Source organism: Barbus barbus (assembly GCF_936440315.1).
Source record: "Barbus barbus genome assembly, chromosome: 5".
In the NCBI taxonomy this organism is placed as follows: Eukaryota; Metazoa; Chordata; class Actinopteri; order Cypriniformes; family Cyprinidae; genus Barbus; species Barbus barbus.
The window spans coordinates 14761052-14782248 of record NC_136733.1 but is presented as its reverse complement, the minus strand read 5'-3'; the positions used below and the strand labels follow the sequence as shown (position 1 = coordinate 14782248).

The 21197-nt window shown below is 38.1% G+C and overlaps 1 protein-coding gene across 1 annotated transcript in view; it reads left to right on the top strand.

Annotated features, from left to right (window-relative positions):
* LOC306869794 (D(2)-like dopamine receptor) overlaps positions 1–14921 on the top strand; it is a gene marked incomplete at both ends in the record, with an annotated part of 43255 nt that extends 28334 nt beyond the window's left edge. The window contains 6 exons of the mRNA XM_079416708.1: positions 383–492; positions 1561–1697; positions 3841–4040; positions 4955–5041; positions 14264–14609; positions 14725–14921. Of these exons, the coding sequence (XP_079272834.1) occupies positions 383–492; positions 1561–1697; positions 3841–4040; positions 4955–5041; positions 14264–14609; positions 14725–14921 (1077 nt within the window). The remainder of the gene's footprint in view (positions 1–382; positions 493–1560; positions 1698–3840; positions 4041–4954; positions 5042–14263; positions 14610–14724) is intronic.
* Positions 14922–21197: the final 6276 nt, after the last annotated feature.

The window sequence follows — 21197 nt, the reverse complement described above, 5'->3', positions numbered from 1 at the left end:
ATCATGAGTAATTTTATTTGAAAAGCTTTTTAAAATAATGTTGTTTTTATATGGTCTCATACAGAGAAAAGTTTCCTCAATATGCAACACTATTAATCTAAAACAGTGTAGCTATGCTCAATTTTGTCACAGGTGGTATACATGCATGCATACATACAGACAGACGAACAGACCTTAATAAAGCGTTTTTGTGATACTTCATTTTCCAGAACTACTTTTCTTTTGTTTTAAATTTTTCCAGTGCATTCTGTTTCTATATCTCTCATTATTAATTAATAGTTTTATTTATTTATTTGCCAGTAAAGCCTTTTTGTTGTTGCCAACAGTAAATAATTGAACTTGTCTTTTGAAGTCTGATTGCATGCATGTGCATGTGTTGCAGGTGGTGGGGGAGTGGCGCTTCAGTAAAATCCATTGTGACGTGTTCGTCACCCTGGACGTCATGATGTGTACAGCAAGCATTCTTAATCTGTGTGCCATTAGTATCGACAGGTAGGTTCTGCTGTCAGTTCAGGAAAAGTGCAATGATTCTCTTAAATGGCAAGCATACCATGGATCAATCACATATTCTTGTGGGAAGTGGAGTGGGGGATTGTTATATACCATATGAAATAGGCATATTGTTATTTATACAGATGTTCTAGCTTCTAAATGTCATTTAAACCCATCATTAGAGTCAATTATTAGAAAAAGTGAGGGAAAAATGAAAGACAGTAAAAGGGATAGTTAACCCAAAAATGAAGATTCTGCCTCATGTTGTTCCAAACCTGTTTGTCAAAGGTCAAAGGTCATCAAAACTGTTTGGTTACCAGCATTCTTCCAAAATATCATCATCTGTGTTCTGCAGAAGAAAGTAAGTCATACAGGTTTGGAACAACATGAAAGTGAGTAAATGGCAGAATTTCATTTTTGGGTGAAGGTGCAGAATATACAGTACAGCGGGATGACTTCACTAAAGAGTTTTTGAGGGGAAAACCCTGTATCTTATTCACTATACACTTGTAATTCAGTTTAATCAGGTGCTAAATTGCCTTCTGCAACAAAAACTGTACTATTCCCATCCACAGAAACAGGTGATATACTGAAATATTAGTTAGACAGCGATGTTTTTACTGATCATGGCAGCACAAGCTCATCATCTGATGGAGAAGAACGTTATAAACGGGTACTTTTGGCTTTCTGAAGAGTAAAATAAGTCAGATTACAATTGTCCGCTGCAAAGATCAGAATTCAGTGCTAAAACTACACACTAAACTACAAAACTACAACACTTTCAGTGCAATTTTTTGCTTAGTGAACCCCCAGAATGTAAAAGTTTTTTGTTAGAGTAGGAAGAGCCCTGAAAGATTTGGAAATGATGGTGATGATAATGATGATGTTTAGGTTTATTACAGTTACAAAAGCAAGAGAGATGATGGCACAATAATGGCAGCTGGTATCAGAGGCAGCTGTTCAGGTGTGACCATCATTGTTTCCTTCTCTGTTTGTCTGCCTGAATGCAAATCCACTCCAACCCATCCACCCGCTCTTCATTTCCTTCCCTCTGGGCTTCTCGTGCAGGTACACGGCTGTTGCCATGCCGATGTTGTACAACACACGCTACAGCTCCAAGAGACGAGTCACGGTAATGATCTCGGTGGTTTGGGTGCTTTCGTTCGCTATTTCCTGCCCCCTGCTATTTGGATTAAATAACACAGGTAAATGTGTTTTTTTTTTTTTTCTTAATGTTCATAAAGGAACAGTTCACACACACACACACACACACACACACACACACACACACAAAATCATATTAGGTTATTTAATCATCATCATAGCATTCCAAACAAATATGGTGTTTGTCTTTTTGTTTTTTTAATAGCACAAAGGCAAATCATATGTTATGGCATTCACGAGTATGAACTTGTCACATGTATTGCACAATAAAATAACGACATAGAAATAATAGTATATTAAAATTTATATTTCAATTAATATTATAAAAATGTAATATAGAATTTAAAAAAAATCTATCTATCTATCTATCTATCTATCTATCTATCTATCTATCTATCTATCTATCTATCTATCTATCTATCTATCTATCTATCTATCTATCTATCTATCTATCTATCTATCTATCTATCTATCTATCTATCTACCTACCTACCTACCTACCTACCTACCTACCTACCTACCTACCTACCTGTCTGTCTGTCTGTCTGTCTGTCTGTCTGTCTGTCTGTCTATCTATCTATCTATCTATCTATCTATCTATCTATCATAGATGATGGGCCGTTATATTATTAGCATCGTTGTTTTTCTTATATTTCGATGGCCCATTGTCTATTTTAATTTCATATATTCTTTTAAAAATTAAAAAAATAATTAAAACAGACGATGGGCTGTTGTATTATTAGCATAATTTTTTCTAATATTTCAATGTCAATAATTCCGTTGTTGCACCATGTCTTAGTCGAATATGATGCAATAGGATTCCAGCAACAAGCTAATTGTCTATCCACACCAGATGCAACATGGCTATGTGATGCAACAAAATCAATTAAAAATCACAGCCATTCAGAAGAACGTATGGGCGGGCTCTTTCTGCAAGTGTAATGGATAATTACATAATCTAATTCATAAATATTAAATCATTTAAATATGATTAAAATACATACTGTATGACTAAACTTTGTCATGAAATATGCTTGTTGGTTCACATTGATGGTTAGGTTTTTTTGTTTTCAAGATCTAAGGCTAATTATCCATTGTTGCTGTCAGTATGTCTAAAAATGTAAAGCCAAATGATATTCAAACCCACATTATACCTTTTCAACATTAAATAAAACACATAATCAGCATTTGGGATTATTGTTGTACTAATTTGTATACAGTTGTTCAAGCTGTGACGTCTCAGAAATAGAAGCTGTATTTAAAATAGAATCCATTGTTGCTAGTTCTGTATCACTGTTGTGGATGGTTAGGACAAAACATGGAAAAGATACCTTTATCACATTGCGGTGTCGCATCTGTTTAGGACATGACGTTATACTGTTACTGTACCATACTCAAGACATTGTTCAGATGTTTTATTTAAAGAGTTTTGCCAGGTTTTTGTCCTTAAAATACTCTTGTCTGTGGGACAAATAATCTTATCCCAAACCTCCTTTGCTAATTTCAAAAAGAAAGAGAATGTGCTTTCCATAGATATTAAAACATAATTTTATGAGGAAAACATGGAATTAATTTGTAATTTGTATCCTTTTGTTTGCTATTTAGTTGCTTGGTTAGTATATTGGCAGATTTTGGTCCTTTTGCTGTTGTAGATTGAAAGGACCTTTGAATTAACCGAAATCATTTGGTGAAGTGGAACTGTAATTCTGTCAAGACCTGCCTGAAATTACTTTTAGCTGTGTGTTCCCTAAACAATAATTGCACACCTTAGAACCTTCATCAGTCTGAATCAAGCATTCAAAAGCCCCATTGTATAAGCGCAATTGCTTGCAATTAAGACTAAATTTAATCCTACACATAGTAGTACGTTTTAGATAATATTACCCAGTAATTTGTGTAATTACACTGTATCAGCGGCATAACCAAATATAAAATCTTACTAATCAAACTTCTCTATACTTACATATACTACATTTTTCAGTACAATATTTGTATTAAGTTTTTAACATTGTTGTCGTACTGTTATACATTTTCCAGTATGCTTCTAATCTAATTATAATCTAGAGCTAATTTGCAATTGTTAGGGGAAATTTGCCATACAGGCATTTGCCAGTGCCTCAGTGAACTAATTAGTTTTGAGACCATAATTAATTGTGTAACCATATTTTACTCTCTCTCTCTTAGCTACTCGGGATGAGACCGTATGTGAAATCGTCAACCCTGCTTTTGTTGTCTACTCCTCCATCATGTCATTCTACGTGCCCTTCATCATCACCCTTCTCGTGTACGTGCAGATCTACGTGGTTCTTCGTAAGCGTCGAAAACGGGTCAACACTAAACGGAGCTGCCAGAAGACAGACGCTGATGCTCAGCCCCCTCTCAAGGTGATATGCACCATGTGAGACAGTAGCCTCAGGGAAAATACCCAGCACTCCCCACTGGACAAGACATGGTGTCAGTGTTGTTTTACAAAAGGAGTTGCCCTCTTTCTGGAAAATATGGGGAGCAGTTTTCAGTGTATAGAATTCCTGAGGTAATGCCAGGACCTGCAGGACACTGCTGGAAATACAGTGACCCCAAAATCTTTACTCGCCCCTGGAATTAGTATTATGTTACCGTGTTGTTAGATTAATTTAATGCTTGATTGTGGCTATTGGCAGACGGATATCTCAACAGGGATACTGATGGAAAATACTGGTGGTTTTATCTTTAGGCAGTCTGATTTCAGCATCTCCACTGTGGTATTGGTTATGGGAGCATTCCCTTAGCCTTTGTTGAATATGCATTACCTGCTGGACACTGTGAAAGTAAAGCCGTTAAAGCAAAAGAAGCCATTGCCTTGTTTCCTGAGCTGTAAGGTTTTTAAACATAATTCCCTGTGCAATTTATGTGTCAGAGCAGATTGGGAATATGATATACCGGTTATTATTCATATTCTATTTTCATCGCAATACAGAAGAGCTACAAATTATTTCTTTCTTCTGACCTTTGTGCTCTTTCATCATCGACTTCTTGCACCAGCTGTTTTTAATGGTCACATTGGATCAATAAGTTTAGCCGTCTAGTTTTAAAGGGTCCCAAGGACTTTTTGTGGTACTTACAAATTACTGAAGCAATCTCTTTCTCGTTCGGCTTTTAGTGCTAGAAAGGCTCTTTTGTGTTCAGTGGATTTATTTGCATTGCGTGTGTCATCAAGAGGCACCAAATATACCTATGAATGATTTTCAAGGCTCCATGCTGTCTTTGGAATTTAATGTCGACCACATGCTGAATAAAATTCTTATTACCTTTTCCACAGGAACAGTGCACTCATCCTGAAGATGTGAAACTGTGCACAGTTATCATTAAGACCAACGGGGGTTTACCTGCCAAAAACAAGAAAGCAGTAAGTATGCTTTACTTATAAAACAAGTCATAAAAATTATGTAATATAATGTTATTCTGTACATTCCGTATAGGTATGCAGCTGGCTCTACATTTCCACCATTACATCCAATATATCTCAGTGCTCTTTGCCCCATTATGGGGAAAGAAGTGCAGCTATAAAACAAAATTGGTACAAAAAAAGGAGCTGGCCATTTGGAGGTCTAAATACAGTACATATAACATAGCTTTTGCTTATGAATTATTCAGTTTAAAAGAACAGCTTATTTATAACATAAAAAAATGTATCCCAGCTTAATATACAAAGACAGCTATATATGCGACCCAGGCTCATGAAAAATATGTGCCGACCTTTTGGCAAGCAATTATATTTAAGTTGCCTCTGTAATGCTGTACCAAGTGAGCTACTGAGCAAGCTTGCTATGTTGGAAAAGCCATAGAATTAGTTATGTGATACAAACATTAAATTGTATAAGTTTGCAACTAGTGCACAATGGTAAATTAGTTTTGAGGTAATTACATGGTATTGTGCAAGGAACCATCAGAAGTGAGTCTTTATTAATTGATCATCTGCCCTGTAATCAAAATTTGCTTGAAATTAATAAACTTTGGTGTTATCTGCATCCAGTGTTTATTTCAGATGGAAAATGTAGGGAATTATATGTATAGGTAAATTTTTGGAGTTTTGCAAAAATGTTGGCAATTTTTCCACTGAGCCTGGGTTATACACTGGAAAAAAAAAAAAAAAAAAAATCTGTAAAATTTACGGTAAAAAAAACGGCAGCTGTGGTTGCCAGAATTATACCGTAAAAAATATGGTAACAACGTTTTAGGTATTACAGTTTAAACTTAAATTTACAGTTAAATACCTTAATGTCATTAACTGATATAATGTTAATATACCAACATATTGAAATATTGAAATCTGTTTTGTACAGATCAGATCTGATAACCACCAAATGCAGGTGGTGATGAGAAAGTCACATGATGAACCAAAGCCCATCACAAGCAGCTTTTAAATAATAACATATATAGAAGGTGCACAGTGTCACACAAGCACTAAACACCATCATGGTGAGACTCATGAAACTGAAATATGCAATAAACATTAATTTAACAACATTAGATGTAACATACAACCCTAATAAACATAACTGATAAGTGTAAGATATCAGAGACTGAATCAGACAAAGTGAAGAGGCGATCAGAACATTGAAACCTGAGGAGCTGGAATTCAGAGAGGCTCCAAGAAAAAGGATGTAATAAATCTGTCCAGAGCCAAGCACCAGCTAGTTTGAAGCAAACTAAGTAACCAGCAAGCCTCTTTCACAGAATTGCTTACAAACTTGAGACAAAAGAACACTTATAATTGCCTGTAACACAGGCAATGCAAGCAAGTAACGCCTCCAAGTTCTGAATTGGTGACTTTAATATAAATCTTAGCCTCACTGAGAAACTCAAAGCGAGGGTTAAATAAGTTATTGATGGTTGAACATATTGCTATAAACTTGGGATTTCACATTTCCATTCTCTTAAACTCATCCTTTCCTCACTTTCTCTCTTTCTGCAACGTGTGAATGTGTGAATGCTTGTGTTCATGTGTTAGATTAGTTTATGTCTTAGGTTTATATAAATAAAATCTGATTTATATTGAAAAGAGAAGTATCTTGTGTTTTCTGCTCACAAGTTAATGTCTTAATCTGCCGATCTAGTTACTGTGGTATTTAATAGTGTTTTCACTATATTTTGGATTTTAATATCCAGTGCAGCGTTTGTTATACGGCTCGTTCAAGAAATCGCCGTAACACAGATTCTGTTCAAATCCCTATAAAATCATAAATGATTCCCTTTGTTCTAAATTAAACTATTTCTTTAAATTACATATTAATATTACTTGTATTAAGTTACACAAGAAAAAAACTAAGAAGAAACAGTTATTTCAAAGAAAAAACATCAAATTCAAACAAAATTTGAAATGTAACGCAGGGAGTTCAGGGAACGACAGTTTACGGTTTTTCCCTGTTAATTTTGCAGGAACTTACCGTTTACCATTTAACAGATTTTTACTGTAGCATTTTCACAGTTTTTTACCGTTAAAATCACGGTCATTTTTAAACCAGCCACTTGATTTCCATGAAAAAAATAAACAAGCAATTATGCCACTTTTACACAAGGTATGTCAACGCAAAATACCTGTTATTCACTAACTATACTGTTATTCCCTAACTATACCTAGTTCCCATTCAGTCAGTCACGTTCGACGTACGTCAGACTGACCGACGAATAGGAATCTCGCTAGAGAGGCCAATCTGCTTCGAGTGTAACTAAAACGAGGCAATGCACATTGGCATGCAATCAGCTTTTCGCTTCGGAGCCAAACAGTTGTTCTCTGCTGGAAGTTGGAAATCTAAAAGGAGTCTCTGCAGGACGATCTCTTTTGTGTGTGGTGCAGGCGTACAGCACAGCAGTGGGATCGAGTTCTCTCCTTTCCTTTTCTACTCTTTTCTTTGCCTTTTTTTTTGAGCAGAAGGAGCTGAAAACCCGTTCTCACGGCTGGTAAAACGGTGCGCTTAGAGCGCAAAAAAAGGTGTTTTTACAGCTGGTAGAGAGCGCGCGGAGAGACAGAGCACACGACAGGCTGCACAATCCCTGTCTGTGTTGCCGCGGCCGTTCCCCTGCGTGCTTCAGCACTGATTAAAAGAGCAAAGTCCCTAAAAGAGCTTACACAAGTAGAGCTTGCGTCTTTTAAAGATGACATTCTACTTGTGTGTTTCTGCATGCGGTCGTTATCTGGCGCCGCGGGATGGTCACGAGCGCTGCATCGTGTGTCTGGGCTTAGCGCAAGCTGAGGCAGCATTTGTGGAGTCATGTACCCATTGTGGGATGATGACCATCTCGGAGTTGCGGTCAAGACTCCAGTTCTTGCAAAGGGGCGGAGTCCCAGTACCGCTGCCTCATTCCAATCCTCCTCAGAGGGTTGCTGCGAGTAGTGACACTGGTGATCTGAGAATCACAGTGAGCGCGCTTCCTTCGGGGAACCAAGCCCCTAGGAACCCTCATTCCTCCTGCACTCCGCAGCCAGTAGAGCTGCCAGGGGAGCGCGGTGGGCCATCTCAAAGGTGTGCACCATCCGTATCCTTCGGCGCTCCTCCCGATGACCAGATGTCGATAGCTGCATCGGAGGGTGAGTCAGATTTTTCTGGGGACGCATCGGCGCAGTTGCCTCCTTCGGGTACGGTAGCTGTGCCCGATACGGATCCGGAAATGATAGCTATGCTTTCCCGGGCCGCCAACAGGGTCGGGCTCGTGTGGAATCCTCCACCATGTCCCGAGCCCTCGAGGCTGGACGATTGGATCCTCGGGGTGGCACGAGCTGGTTCTCAGCCACCCACCTGAGTTCCTTTCTTCCCGGAGGTGCATGAAGAACTCACCGGTACGTGGAAGGCACCTTTTACTGCCCGAAATGGTGCCGGTGGGTCCTCCTCCCTCACCACCCTTGATGACGGTGCGGCGAAGGGTTACACGCGCATCCCCCCTGTGGAGCGGGCTGTTGCTATGCAGCTGTGCCCTAACTCCACCTGGCGGGGGGAGCCGTCTCTCCCTTACCGGGCCTGTAAGCACTCGTCGGACCTTACCGGCAAGGCTTACCGGGCCTGTGGGGAAGCTGCCTCCGCCTTACACGCTATGGCGTTGCTGCAGGTCCATCAGGCCAAGGCACTGAGGGGCCTGCACGAGGGTGGTCATGACCCGCAAGTTGCAGTCAGCAGACTTAAAGATTATGTCTATGAAAACTTTGTTGCTGGTTGCATTGGTCTCCATCAAGAATGTAGGGGACCTGCAGGCATTTTCGGTCAACGAATCGTGCCTAGAGTTCGGGCCGGGTGACGGCCACGTGGTACTGAGACCCCGGCTTGGCTATGTGCCCAAGGTTCCTACCACTCCCTTCAGGGACCAGGTAATGAGCCTGCAAGCGCTGCCCCCGGAGGAGGCAGACCCAGCCCTGGCTTTGCTCTGTCCAGTTCGTGCTTTGCGACTGTACATAGACAGAACTCAAAGCCTCAGGACCTCAGACCAGCTCTTTGTCTGTTACGGAAGCCAGCAGAAGGGAAAGGCTGTCTCCAAACAGAGGATGGCCCACTGGGTAGTGGACGCCATCGCCTTGGCTTACCAAGCACAAGGCGTGCCCTGCCCGCTCAGGTTGCCTACATTTCAACCTACATTTCACTGCTGGTTATACTCTGTATAATTGTGTATGTGACAAATAAAAAATCTTGAATCTTGAATCTCTTGAATCTTGCATGCCCACTCTACGAGCGGTGTGGCATCCTCCTGGGCACTGGCTCGTGGTGCCTCGCTGACAGATATTTGTAGAGCTGCGGGCTGGGAGACACCTAACACGTTCGCTAGATTCTATAGTCTTCGTGTCTCCTCCCGTGTTCTCACCTCAGGTCAGAGGCACGGTGAGGCTTAGTGAAGTGAAGTGACCCATACTCGGAATTCGTGCTCTGCATTTAACCCATCCAACATGCACACACACAGCAGTGAACACACACACACCGTGAACACACCCCCGGAGCAGTGGGCAGCCATTTATGCTGCGGCGCCCGGGGAGCAGTTGGGGGGTCGGTGCCTTGCTGAAGGGCACCGTCGTGGTATTGAGGGTGGAGAGAGCACTGGACATTCACTCCCCCCACCTACAATCCCTGCCGGTCCGAGACTCAAACCCGCAACCTTTGGATTACGAGTCCGACTCTCTAAACATTAGGCCACGACTTCCCCAAGTGTCGGCTTGCTGCCTTACATGCGCATATTGCTCCAGAGAGTCCCTACAAGGCAGACTCTGTTGAGTCCTCCGATCACCCCTCGGCAGCCAGACGTGGCGGAGCGTTGGCGCCAGGCCTCTACTCCATTGTATCCTTGAGAACTGGATTTAGGCTGGGTTCCATATGTGTGACCCTACTGGGATCCAATATGTGTTATTTCACGAGTTGCTCCTAAAAGAAGTCCGTGTCTTTCCCTCTGGGAGAACCCACCTCTCGTCTGGTTGGAGTCACCCCAGTACTTCCATATGTAGTACAACCCTACGGGGTTAGTCCATATGTACTTCTCCACATAACTCCTTCGGGGAAGGATGTGGTTCCGCAGCGGTCCTTTCCAAGGAAAGGGTACGCTTTCCCAGTGTTATCCAATAGTCTCACTGAATGGGTTTTGGTGAACAGCAGTGATCGACACTCTCTGTGTTTGCCCTGTCCCACCGTCCTTAAGCAAGGGGGTACAGGAGGCTTGCTACAGAGCGCTGGAAGGGGGCAGCTCCTGTGGCGCTTTGGTAGGGATTCCTATACGTCGGTCAGCCCGACGTACATCGAACTTGACCGACTGAATGGGAACGTCTCGGTTACATAGGTAACCCTCGTTCCCTGAAGTAGAGAACGGAGACGTACGTCCCATCGCCACAGTCGCTGGACCCCGCTGATGCTGCCTCCTTACCTGTTCGGCTCCTCAGCGAAAACCTGAAGATGCAACGCACCTGCTGCTCATTATATACCCGCGTGTGAGGTGAGCAGCTGCTGCATATGATTGCATGCCAATGTGCATTGGCTCATTTTAGTTACACTCGAAGCAGATTGGCCTCCCTAGCGAGATTCCTATTCGTCGGTCAGTCCGACGTACGTCTCCGTTCCCTCCTTCAGGGAACGAGTTTTACCTATGTAACCGAGACGTTATTCACTAACTAGCCGCAGTGCATTTTTTACTGCTAAAATTGCAAACACACTTATGTTTTATGTAAATTAGACTCATTATAGACGGCACTTCATTCACAAAAGTTGCACAATTTACATTTGCTATTACTTCTAAATAAAAACAGGTGAATAATAAACATAGCCAGACTATATATAAAAAGATATTTGAGTGCATTTCATATAGGTTGATTTTATTGCACTTATAAAATACATTAAATTGTTAACAGTATCACATTATTTAACAAAGCCATTTACTACTTTATAACAGATTTTTAAACTCAATTATTAAAAACTGGAAATATTACTAATTTGCGTGCATGTGGCCGTTAACACATGCATACAAATTAGTACATGAGTGAAACTCATTAATGTTACACACCATGATGGTGCACTTTATTTCTCTGTTATTTACTCATGAATGAGAGTCTTAATTTGACATAACTAGATTTATATTTTAGTTTCTGCTGGTCTTGTATATATATAGAGCCCCTAAGGAGCCATGGTGATGGGAAAAATATGAAATATCAATACATTTGCTTAGAAGTTTTGTTCGAGTGAACAGAGTTTCTCAGGGGAATGTAAAACTTTTTTGACTGAATGCAAAAGCATTAAAATTATAATTTTTTTCTCCCAACTCATATTCTTTCCATCACCATGTTCCCTTAGAGACTATGTACTAAAGTACAAAAATGTATGTGGACACTTTATGCTTATAAGAAAGATGACTCAGGGGTGCATTTCCCAAAAGCAACAATGGTCGCAAGTTCCGTCGTTACCAATAGAGTTCAGTGGAACTAACGACCATAGTCAGCTAACAATGGTTTTGAGAAACGCACCCCATTGAGCAAAGCACATTATTATTAACCACTAGATACATCCACTATTAGTGTCAATGAAAGGCTTTAAAATTGCAATTAAAAAGAACATTCCTCATTACACTAAAAATGTATTGCTGAATGAAAAAAAAAAAATAGGAAAAATAGTAGGAACATGAAGAAATAGTGTTTAGAAAAAGATAATTGAGTCAAGGTAATATTTAAGTTAATGTGACATTGATGTTTTCTTGTTCATTTATAATTTTATTAAATAGATTTTGCTTGTTCATTCTTTAATTGTAATGGTTAAAAAAGGTGAATAAATGTTAGTGAAAAAATATATGAGGAAAACTGTGGATTTTTCTTTTTCACAAACTGAATGTTTATTACAGTTGGGTTACTGTGAGTCATATATCACATCAAATGGATTATATCTGGATTACTGTGAGTCATACATCCGTGCTGACAGCCTGCCTCTGTTAAACAAGCTTTGATTTAGCAACTACTTTAAATAGTTAATGAGATTCCATAAGGTCACCAATTAATGCTGTCAGGAATTGTCAGGTTAGTGGAAATAAGCTTGAATGCCCTTTTTATTTTCACACGTACCATCATTTTCAATATTGCTTTGTGTGTACTGTACTGTATACTTGTTTCCCATGCTAGTCTACTAGTATTCTAGGCTATATCTAAAATTACAATTGAGTCTGTTGAGTTGCCTCAAGTGTCAACAACAAAATTCTTGGGAGTTTGTTGACAAAAGTTTGAGTCGGAGAAAGCTATAGTGGATAGATTTGTATATAAATCTACTGGTATAATAAGAAGGGTTAGGCATCTTGTTACCATTTTTATTATACTTTAATTTATCTACAGTATATCTTTCATATTGCAATATAGTTTGGACAAGCATTTTTCCTACTAAAAAAAATTGTCCTTCAGAAAAAAAATTGTTAGTATTGCAACACGCTCAAATTCATATATTTAATTTTTTCCCTTTATTTTAGAAACCGCTGATTATTATATTTGATGATATCAATATCTTTAATTGTAATTTGTATAATCTTTGCTTTTTGATGCTGCTATTCATTTGATACTGCAACATACATTTATATATTTATATATGTTAATTTAGATATTCTTTCCCCTTTTAAATTCTTTGTTTAGGTAGAGGTGAATTGTACATTATTTTGATAATATAGTACTTTTTATATTGTGCAAATATAAACTAAAACTATATATAAAGAGTTAATTTGCAAAAACAGATAACTCCCTTTTCAATCATTTTGAAAAATCATGTTTTTTCATTGTGCATTCCAATTAATCTCAATCAAACTGCAGTTGGGTTATTTTGATTAGGTTAAAATATAACTAAAAAATACAGCTAACACAATCAAACACAATAAGAACAAGATAACATCATAAAAAACATGATTTTTGGAAAAATAACGGAGTTATCTGTTTTTGCAAATAAACTCATATATATATATATATATATTAGGGATGTGCATCTCCATAACTGAGGCCGATGCGATACGCATCTCGATGCAAAGCCAACGATATGATACACTGAAGATACATATGAAGCAGCTAGCGATGCGATATAATTCACCCCTATTACGATGCAGTGCAATTCAATGCGATTCAACACAATGTGATTCGATGCAATGGAAAAAATATGATCGCTTTTATTTTTTTGATTCAGACAGACAGCAAATCATAAATGAACTTGTGTCTTCTGACTTCTAACGCCTCAAGGCCTGTTTCATAAAACAAGTTTACCAAATAGGTCAAATGATTTGGTTCCATAAAGCAAATTTAACAGATATCAACCTCAGTCACTGTGGCTACTTATGCTGGAAAGCTAACCTGGTTCAGGGCAGGCTAACTGTCAGGCTAAGCTGAGCTCCTCTAACACTGACCAATAGGAATGCAATGATATTACCACTGACTCTCTCACATACTATCATAGCCATGCAGCCTTTCTCTCTGGTTTTATAACAGCTGTAACTTTTATAGTTAGAACAGATAGCATTAGAACATTACAATCTAACATTGCTCTTTAAAGCATTAACAATCACTAAACTAAAAGTTAAAATCACTAAATTAAAACTACATTTTATTGCTATAAGAAACACACAATAACTCATCTGAGCTCAGTAATTAGGACTGTATTAGCTTCCATTTTATTTACCCATTACAATAGTCCCTTTACAGTTACTACTATCATAAAATGTATATTTGACTCCGAATTATTACGCTCCGTCTGTTTAGCGCGCATGTGCGCAGCAGCGCGCGTCCACTCGCGTAAGCCCACTCCTGACAGCAAAATGGATATATTTGCATGACTTTCTAACATTTACAGATGAAAAATATACTCGTGACATGTCAGTTATGCACTGAGGAAAACAAAACGTCTCAAATGCATTAAACAACACAAATATAGTTGCTGTTTGCCATGGTGGATCGATCTGATCCATGATCGACATTAAGGGCTGCTTAAGAATAAGCGTGCACAAATTAGATTGTGTGAATTTGCAGTGTCTTTTATAACCGCTTTAGCCCCGATTAATTTGTTAGGTTATTTCAAGTCAGGTTTTGACTTGAACTGCACTGTTCATGACATTAAAAGTGTCTTCATACAACTAATGATAAACATGTCTTCAACAGCAACTAATAAAGGAGGCTCTGCACCAGGGTGGTGATGTGGGGGTGGACAATGCGCCAGGCACCAGCCCTCCAGAGAAAAAAAAACTGGCATCCACTCTGGTCGTCGACCTGCTGGCCAACCCAAGCCCCATCCATGGCTCTCCTTCCCACGGTGAATGTCAGTCAAATGGAGATGAGAAAAATGGGCATGCCAAGGAGGTCCAGACCCCTAAAGAAGCCAAACCTGTTGAAACTCAGGCACTGCCCAATGGCAAAACCCGAACTACAGTGACCAAAACGATGAGCAAGAGAAAGATATCCCAGCATAAAGAAAAGAAGGCTACTCAGATGCTGGCTATTGTTCTAGGTGAGGTCACGATGCTGTAATTTTAGTGAAGCCGTATGCCGAGCACGAGTTACATAAAAGTCCTAGATTGAGGTCTTGTCCTCAGAATACCTCAGCTTTATTTTCTCTGTTGCAGGTGTTTTCATTATTTGCTGGCTGCCCTTTTTTATTACTCACATTTTGAAAACTCACTGCACGAGCTGCGTGGTGCCCCTGGAAATGTACAATGCCTTCACTTGGCTGGGATATGTGAACAGCGCCATCAACCCCATCATATATACCACTTTCAATGTGGAGTTCAGAAAGGCTTTCATAAAGATATTGCACTGCTGAGGACATTATTCACTGCACGCATAGAGGAGGAGAGATGGAGGATTTCACAAGAGGTTAGTGCCATCTTTCACCGCCATGTGAAATGAGGGATTTACAAAGCCATGCTTTTAGGGCAGAGCGGAAGAACTCATTACAGAAAAATGGAGGTTCAAATGAATGTAAAAGCAGTTTTATTTGTGTGCCTCCATTATTTCTGGCAGTGGAGTGCACGTGCAAATGTGCATTTATTCTCTTTGGAACTGGAGTGTGAATGTGATTAATTGTAGAATTGAAGCAAATTTGAGATGATCGGTAATTGGATCTTGCCACAGAGACTTGTATGCAAGCAGAGACCTGAATGTCGTAATTACATCATTATATCGATTTAGTGGCGAGCAACTGGTGACAAAATGCTTACAGCTCTGTTTGTTCAAGTATTTATTTAATCGCCAATCTATTTATTTGTTTGAGAACTTGTTAATAAAGAGATAGCTATTGTAAAGACAAATAAATGAGGTGACAATGCCAATTGCGATTTTATAAAGACAGAATATAAAGATACTAAAGGTGCACTCAGTAATATTTTGTTTATGTTGCACTGGGGGCATAGAGTGCAGAATTATGCAATTTAAAGGAACAGTTCACACAAATGATGAACATTTGCCGAAAATGTACTCACCCTCAGGCCATCCAAGATGTATTTGAATTTGTTTCTTTATTTGGAACAGATTTGGAGAAATGTTTTAGCATTACATCACTAGCTCATCAGTGGATCCTCTGCAGTGAATAGGTGCTGTTAGAACAAGTATAGAGTATAAAAAGCTGATGAAAACATCATGATAATCCAAAACACAACTCCAGTCCATAGAGTCTTGTGAAGTGAAAAGGCATTTTTTAAACAGTCACTTCTGGCCAAAATACCATAATCCATAATAATGCTTTGATTAATTCAAAAGCCTATCCACTGTTGTCCTCCCACATCAAAAATCCATTGCCTGTTTTTGCTTGATTTGTGAATATTTCTCTCCTGATTCAGATGAGCAACTTTTTCCCCGGAGAAAACTATATTATGGATAGAGAACTCATATTTTAGGTGGAAGCAACTGTTAAAAGTTATAAAATCTTCATTATTGATTTGTTTCTTAGAAGCACACAGTTTTTCACCTCACAAGATATTAACTGACTGGAGTCGTATGGATTATTGTGATGTTTTTTTTCAGCTGTTTGGACTCTTATTCTGACAGCACCCATTCTCTGCAGAGGATCCATTGGTAAGCAAGTGATGTAGTACTAAATTTCTCCCTATCTGTCCTGATGAAGTAACAAACATATACATTTTGGACCCCTTAGGCATCCTACTCCACTCTGTAAAATAAAACAGGTTTTATCAGAGCATATAGTATATCATTTTTCAGTTATTACATTGTGTAAAACATTTTTTTAAGAAATTAAAACATTTATTTAAAAAAAAAAAACCTGAGTGCACCTTTAAGCAAACAGAAATGAATGCCTTTGACTTACCGACTATGAAGGACAATGTAAATACGAATTAAATAATTTTATTGATATTGAAGCCCATGACAAAAATGATTATGCATGTTACATTGGTACTTCACATGACATTGCAGCCAATGTATGTCTATAGTATTTTTTGTGTACATCACCGGTACACAAACTTATCTGAGCTATATAAAGTTGTCTATGTTTTTCTGTCTGGTATGTTCACTGAAGTAGGTGTATGATTTGACACGTGAGAGTTCATTTTTGTGGTTGAAAAAAAAAGCACAATTCGTGAAAAAAAAGTAAAACTAAAAGCTGTGTTCCATTTAAAAATGTCCATAGATATCCACTGCTGGATCACAAGTTTCGATACAGAGTGCTTTATTATACAGCATGATAATGACCATTAACTATGTTGCAGGTGAAGGTTATAATTGCAACTGAGTTTCCTTTTTTCTTTCATTTGAGAAAGATATCATTACTGGTGTGATTTATAATATTTTATTCAGCTTAACCCCATTTTATTTCTCAGTAATCATTTGAGAAGCAGTCAGCAAAAAGAAAATAATATGGTTAAAAAAATAGCCATGGACGTAAATCATTTTAATGCTGAAGTGTGTTGTTTTTTCAGTGTCAAAATACTTTATCCTATCACAGCTTATGCAGACACAGCTTATGCAAACTACAAGTAAGCTATATTTATAAATGTTTTGATGTAATAAAAACAATCGCCAACCAGCCAGACACTGCAACACTGGGTCAACATTTAGCAAGAGATCGGGCCATAACTATGTTTTTTTTTTTTTTGGGACAATGGAAGACAAAGGGGAAAAACTGTTTGAAACAGTCTATTCAATTCCATTCAGTGACACTAGTGGCACAAGGATTACATACTTCAGTTACCCCCTTACTTGCTAATTATTGCAATTTGATCATCACTAAACATGCAGATCCTTTAAGACATTTCAATGAGAATTAAAGTGTGCCAGTAACTATAATGTCAGACTCTCAAGCTGAAATACGTTCAATTTGGCACTGTGCAAAACCTATTCAACTATTTATTTAAGGGTTCAGCAACCTTTTTGACATGAAGTGCTATTGTCATTACATTAATCATTGTGCCATACATCCACAGTTCTTTTAAATTTAATGGAAAACAGATTTCATAGTTAAAACCTGATGAGCCATGTTACCCTAACAGAACATATTGAAAATCTCCAAAAATAGTAGTGATAATGTATTTATTTATTTTATTTTTTCTAAAAATGACTGCTGTAAAATATGACTGCTCTAAAATATATTTATTTAGCTAACAATTGGGAAATAAAAACACTGAAGAAGTCTTTCAGCCATGAAAGAAAGATTTTAGGCCTTGAAACAAAACATCTGTTACATTTTATTCCACCATTGCAAACTGAATAAAGAACTTTAGAGTGCAGACTGTTTTTTTATATATATACTTATCTTGGGCTTTACACTAAAAAGCAGGGAGAGCATGGGGTAAAAAAACAAAAAAACTCTACAGCTTGTGTGGGTGAAGCAGTTGGTAAGTAGTTTGTCGGAGCTGTGTGCTTCTTTTGACTAGCACAAGTTAAAAACTTAGACTTTAATAGTTCAGTATTTATAGCTCCATCTTGGTTGCTGACCCCTGATTTACTTGCTTGGTTTATATTTATTTTTATTTTAGTTAGTGCTTCAACTGTGCTTTCATATTTGTCATTTGCTGTTGATCAAGTGACTAACAATCATCATTTCTTTCATGATGTGCATTTCCAATCCGAGAATCACAGTATATGAAGAGTTTTTAAACAATGTTAAAAATTTAGTTTTTCTGTTTTTTAAATGAACTCTTCATATGGTTTTACGGGTTTTTTAAAAGAATGACCCGTTTCTGAGCAGGAAATTAATCAATACTTTTATCTGTATGTGCTCATGCAAATATAATGGAATGTAAATGCTGTACAGTTTTTAATCACAATAACTTCAGCTGTATGTGTTTTTCAACATGGTCCTGTCCTTGTACATCAAATCCTAGCAACTTGTTCAGCTTTGAAGAAAAAAAGAAAGAAAAAGAAAAAAGAAAGAAAAATATGCAATGTATACCATGTGCATAGTAAGTAAATGTAAGTTTATGGTATGTCAGACATTTTGTAATAGCAATGTAAATATTGAATGAATAAAAATACATGTCAGGCATTGTGAATAGTGATCATTTTGTTCGAAAGAGCCTACTACACATCCGCTACATTGATATTTAAGTCAAAGGAAATAAGTGTTATTTGTAGGAGTGGGTATTAATAGGCTTCTAATAAAGTTTGAAGGGTCAATCTGTCGTACATTGATCATATGCTGCCTCTTAAATGGTGTGACATTGCTTTAAAATAAGGCTAATGCAAGAAATGTTCAATGTTTGACAGAGTGGGGATGAAAAGCAACTGACATTCTGGGTAATCTGCAAATACAGTGGCAGAAAGCCTTTTATTAACCCAGCAAATTCTGGGCATCTTTGGGAAAGGCACATTGGATCATGTAGGCTTGTAACTATCATCTTAACAGGCTGGGTTACAAAGTTTAAAATGGGGTCAGATTTTACTGTGTGAGAGATTCGTGGGTGTTAAACGAAGGACATAAAACAGAAATCCCAGTGTGTTGAAATATCCCAATGTGAGTGTCCACCAATGTATATATAGTCCATGAGAAGTGATAATCTAATTGGTGGCAAAGTTGTGACTGGACAGGTAGAAACTCCACTATCCAGCTAGTTCTATTTAGTGACTGCCTGTTTGTTTGGCATGCTGTCTTTATACAGTTCCTGCTTCCTGTCATGTGACTGGTCACATTACAGGCCAACCATACATTTCTTAAAGACATGCACACTAAAATGTTAAGAAGAATAAAATGGACTTAAGGAAACATGTAAACCACTTAAAACTCTATTATGCATAACATCATTGCAATAAATAGAGCGGTAAAACATGTCTCTTGTGTGACAGTGTCACAGGCTGCTTCAAAGTGGTGTTTTGTCAGCTTTTAATTTTTTTAAATCTCCATAATTACAATCTGAACCTTACTGATTGAAAAAATCGTTTTAAAGTTAAGGGGTTATAATTATAAATGAATGTGCAGTATAAATGTGAGTGTGGTCACAGAGTCTTGTATGAGGGCAGGTGGGGGTTTTGGGAGCTCAGCTATGATTAGATCGTGAGATGCGGCAAGTCACTGAGACAGCTCGTAATTACGGCCAACCATTTAAAAGTACACACTCGTTTCAGTGATGGATTGAAGCTAATTACAGTGGAGGCCTTGAAAATAAAATTGCTTTCAGACACATTATTCTCACTGCATGACAACTTTAGGACACTGGGATCAACAATGTGTATTTGCAAATTTTTGATAAATTTAATCATTGAATCAAAAGTCAAAGCTAAGACAGAAGGGTTTAATTAGTATATGAAGTGTCAATTTTCTAATCAAGTATTTTTCAAAATTCTTTTGAAGGAGGAGGAAGGCTCTCTTTTATTTGTTGCTTACTAGTGGTGTTTTGCCATCTTTATTCAAAAATGGTGCCTTTAGGGCAGGGGTAGGCAACGTTGGTCCTGGAGTGCCGCTGTCCTATAGAGTTTAGTTCCAACCCTAATCAAACAAACCTGAACAAGCTAATCAAGATCTTCAGAATTACTAGGGCTATAGGCAGGTGAGGTGTTTTTTCAGGGTTGGAGCTAAACTCAGTTTCCACTCATTCTCTTCCACAATTCCACTCATTCTCTTCCATTGGAAATGAAGAAATGTATAAACTTGTTAAATCATCTAGACCGACAAACTGTCTGTTAGACCCTGTTCCATCTAAGCTCCTAAAAGGGGTGCTTCCAGAAGTAATAGATCCTCTTCTGAATATTATTATCTCATCATTGTCATTAGGATATGTCCCAAAAACCTTCAAACTGGCTGTTATTAAGACTCTCATTAAAAAAACACAACTTGACCCCAAAGAATTAATTAATTACAGACCGATCTCAAATCTCCCTTTTCTGTCAAAGATATTAGAAAAGGTAGTATCATCACAACTATGTTCCTTCTTAGAGAAAAATTATATATGTGAGGATTTCCAGTCAGGTTTTAGACCATATCATAGTACTGAGACTGCTCTCATTAGAGATACAAATGACCTGCTTTTATCATCTGATCGTGGTTGTATCTCTCTATTAGTGCTACTGGATCTTAGCGCTGCGTTTGACACTATCGACCACAACATTCTTTTAAATAGACTAGAAAATTACGTTGGCATTAGAGGAAGTGCACTGGCATGGTTCAAATCGTACTTATCTGACCGCCATCAATTCGTGGCAGTAAATGAAGAGGTATCATACCAATCACAAGTGTAGTATGGAGTACCTCAAGGCTCAGTACTTGGCCCCTTACTTTTCACGCTTTGCATGTTACCCTTGGGATATATCATTAGGAAACATGGTGTTAGCTTTCACTGTTATGCTGATGATATTCAGCTCTATATTTCTTCACAACCCGATGAAACTTACCAGTTTTCAAAACTAGCGGAATGTATAGTTGATATCAAAAACTGGATGACTAGCAATTTCTTACTGCTAAATTCTGAAAAACAGAGGTGTTAATTATTGGACCAAAAACTTTTGCATGTAATAACCTAGATCACTGGCTAATTCTTGATGGCTGCTCTGTAAATTATTCGTCATCAGCTAGGAACCTAGGCATACTTTTTGATAGCAATCTTTCCTTCGAAAAACATGTTTCTAGCATTTGTAAAACTGCATTTTTCCATTT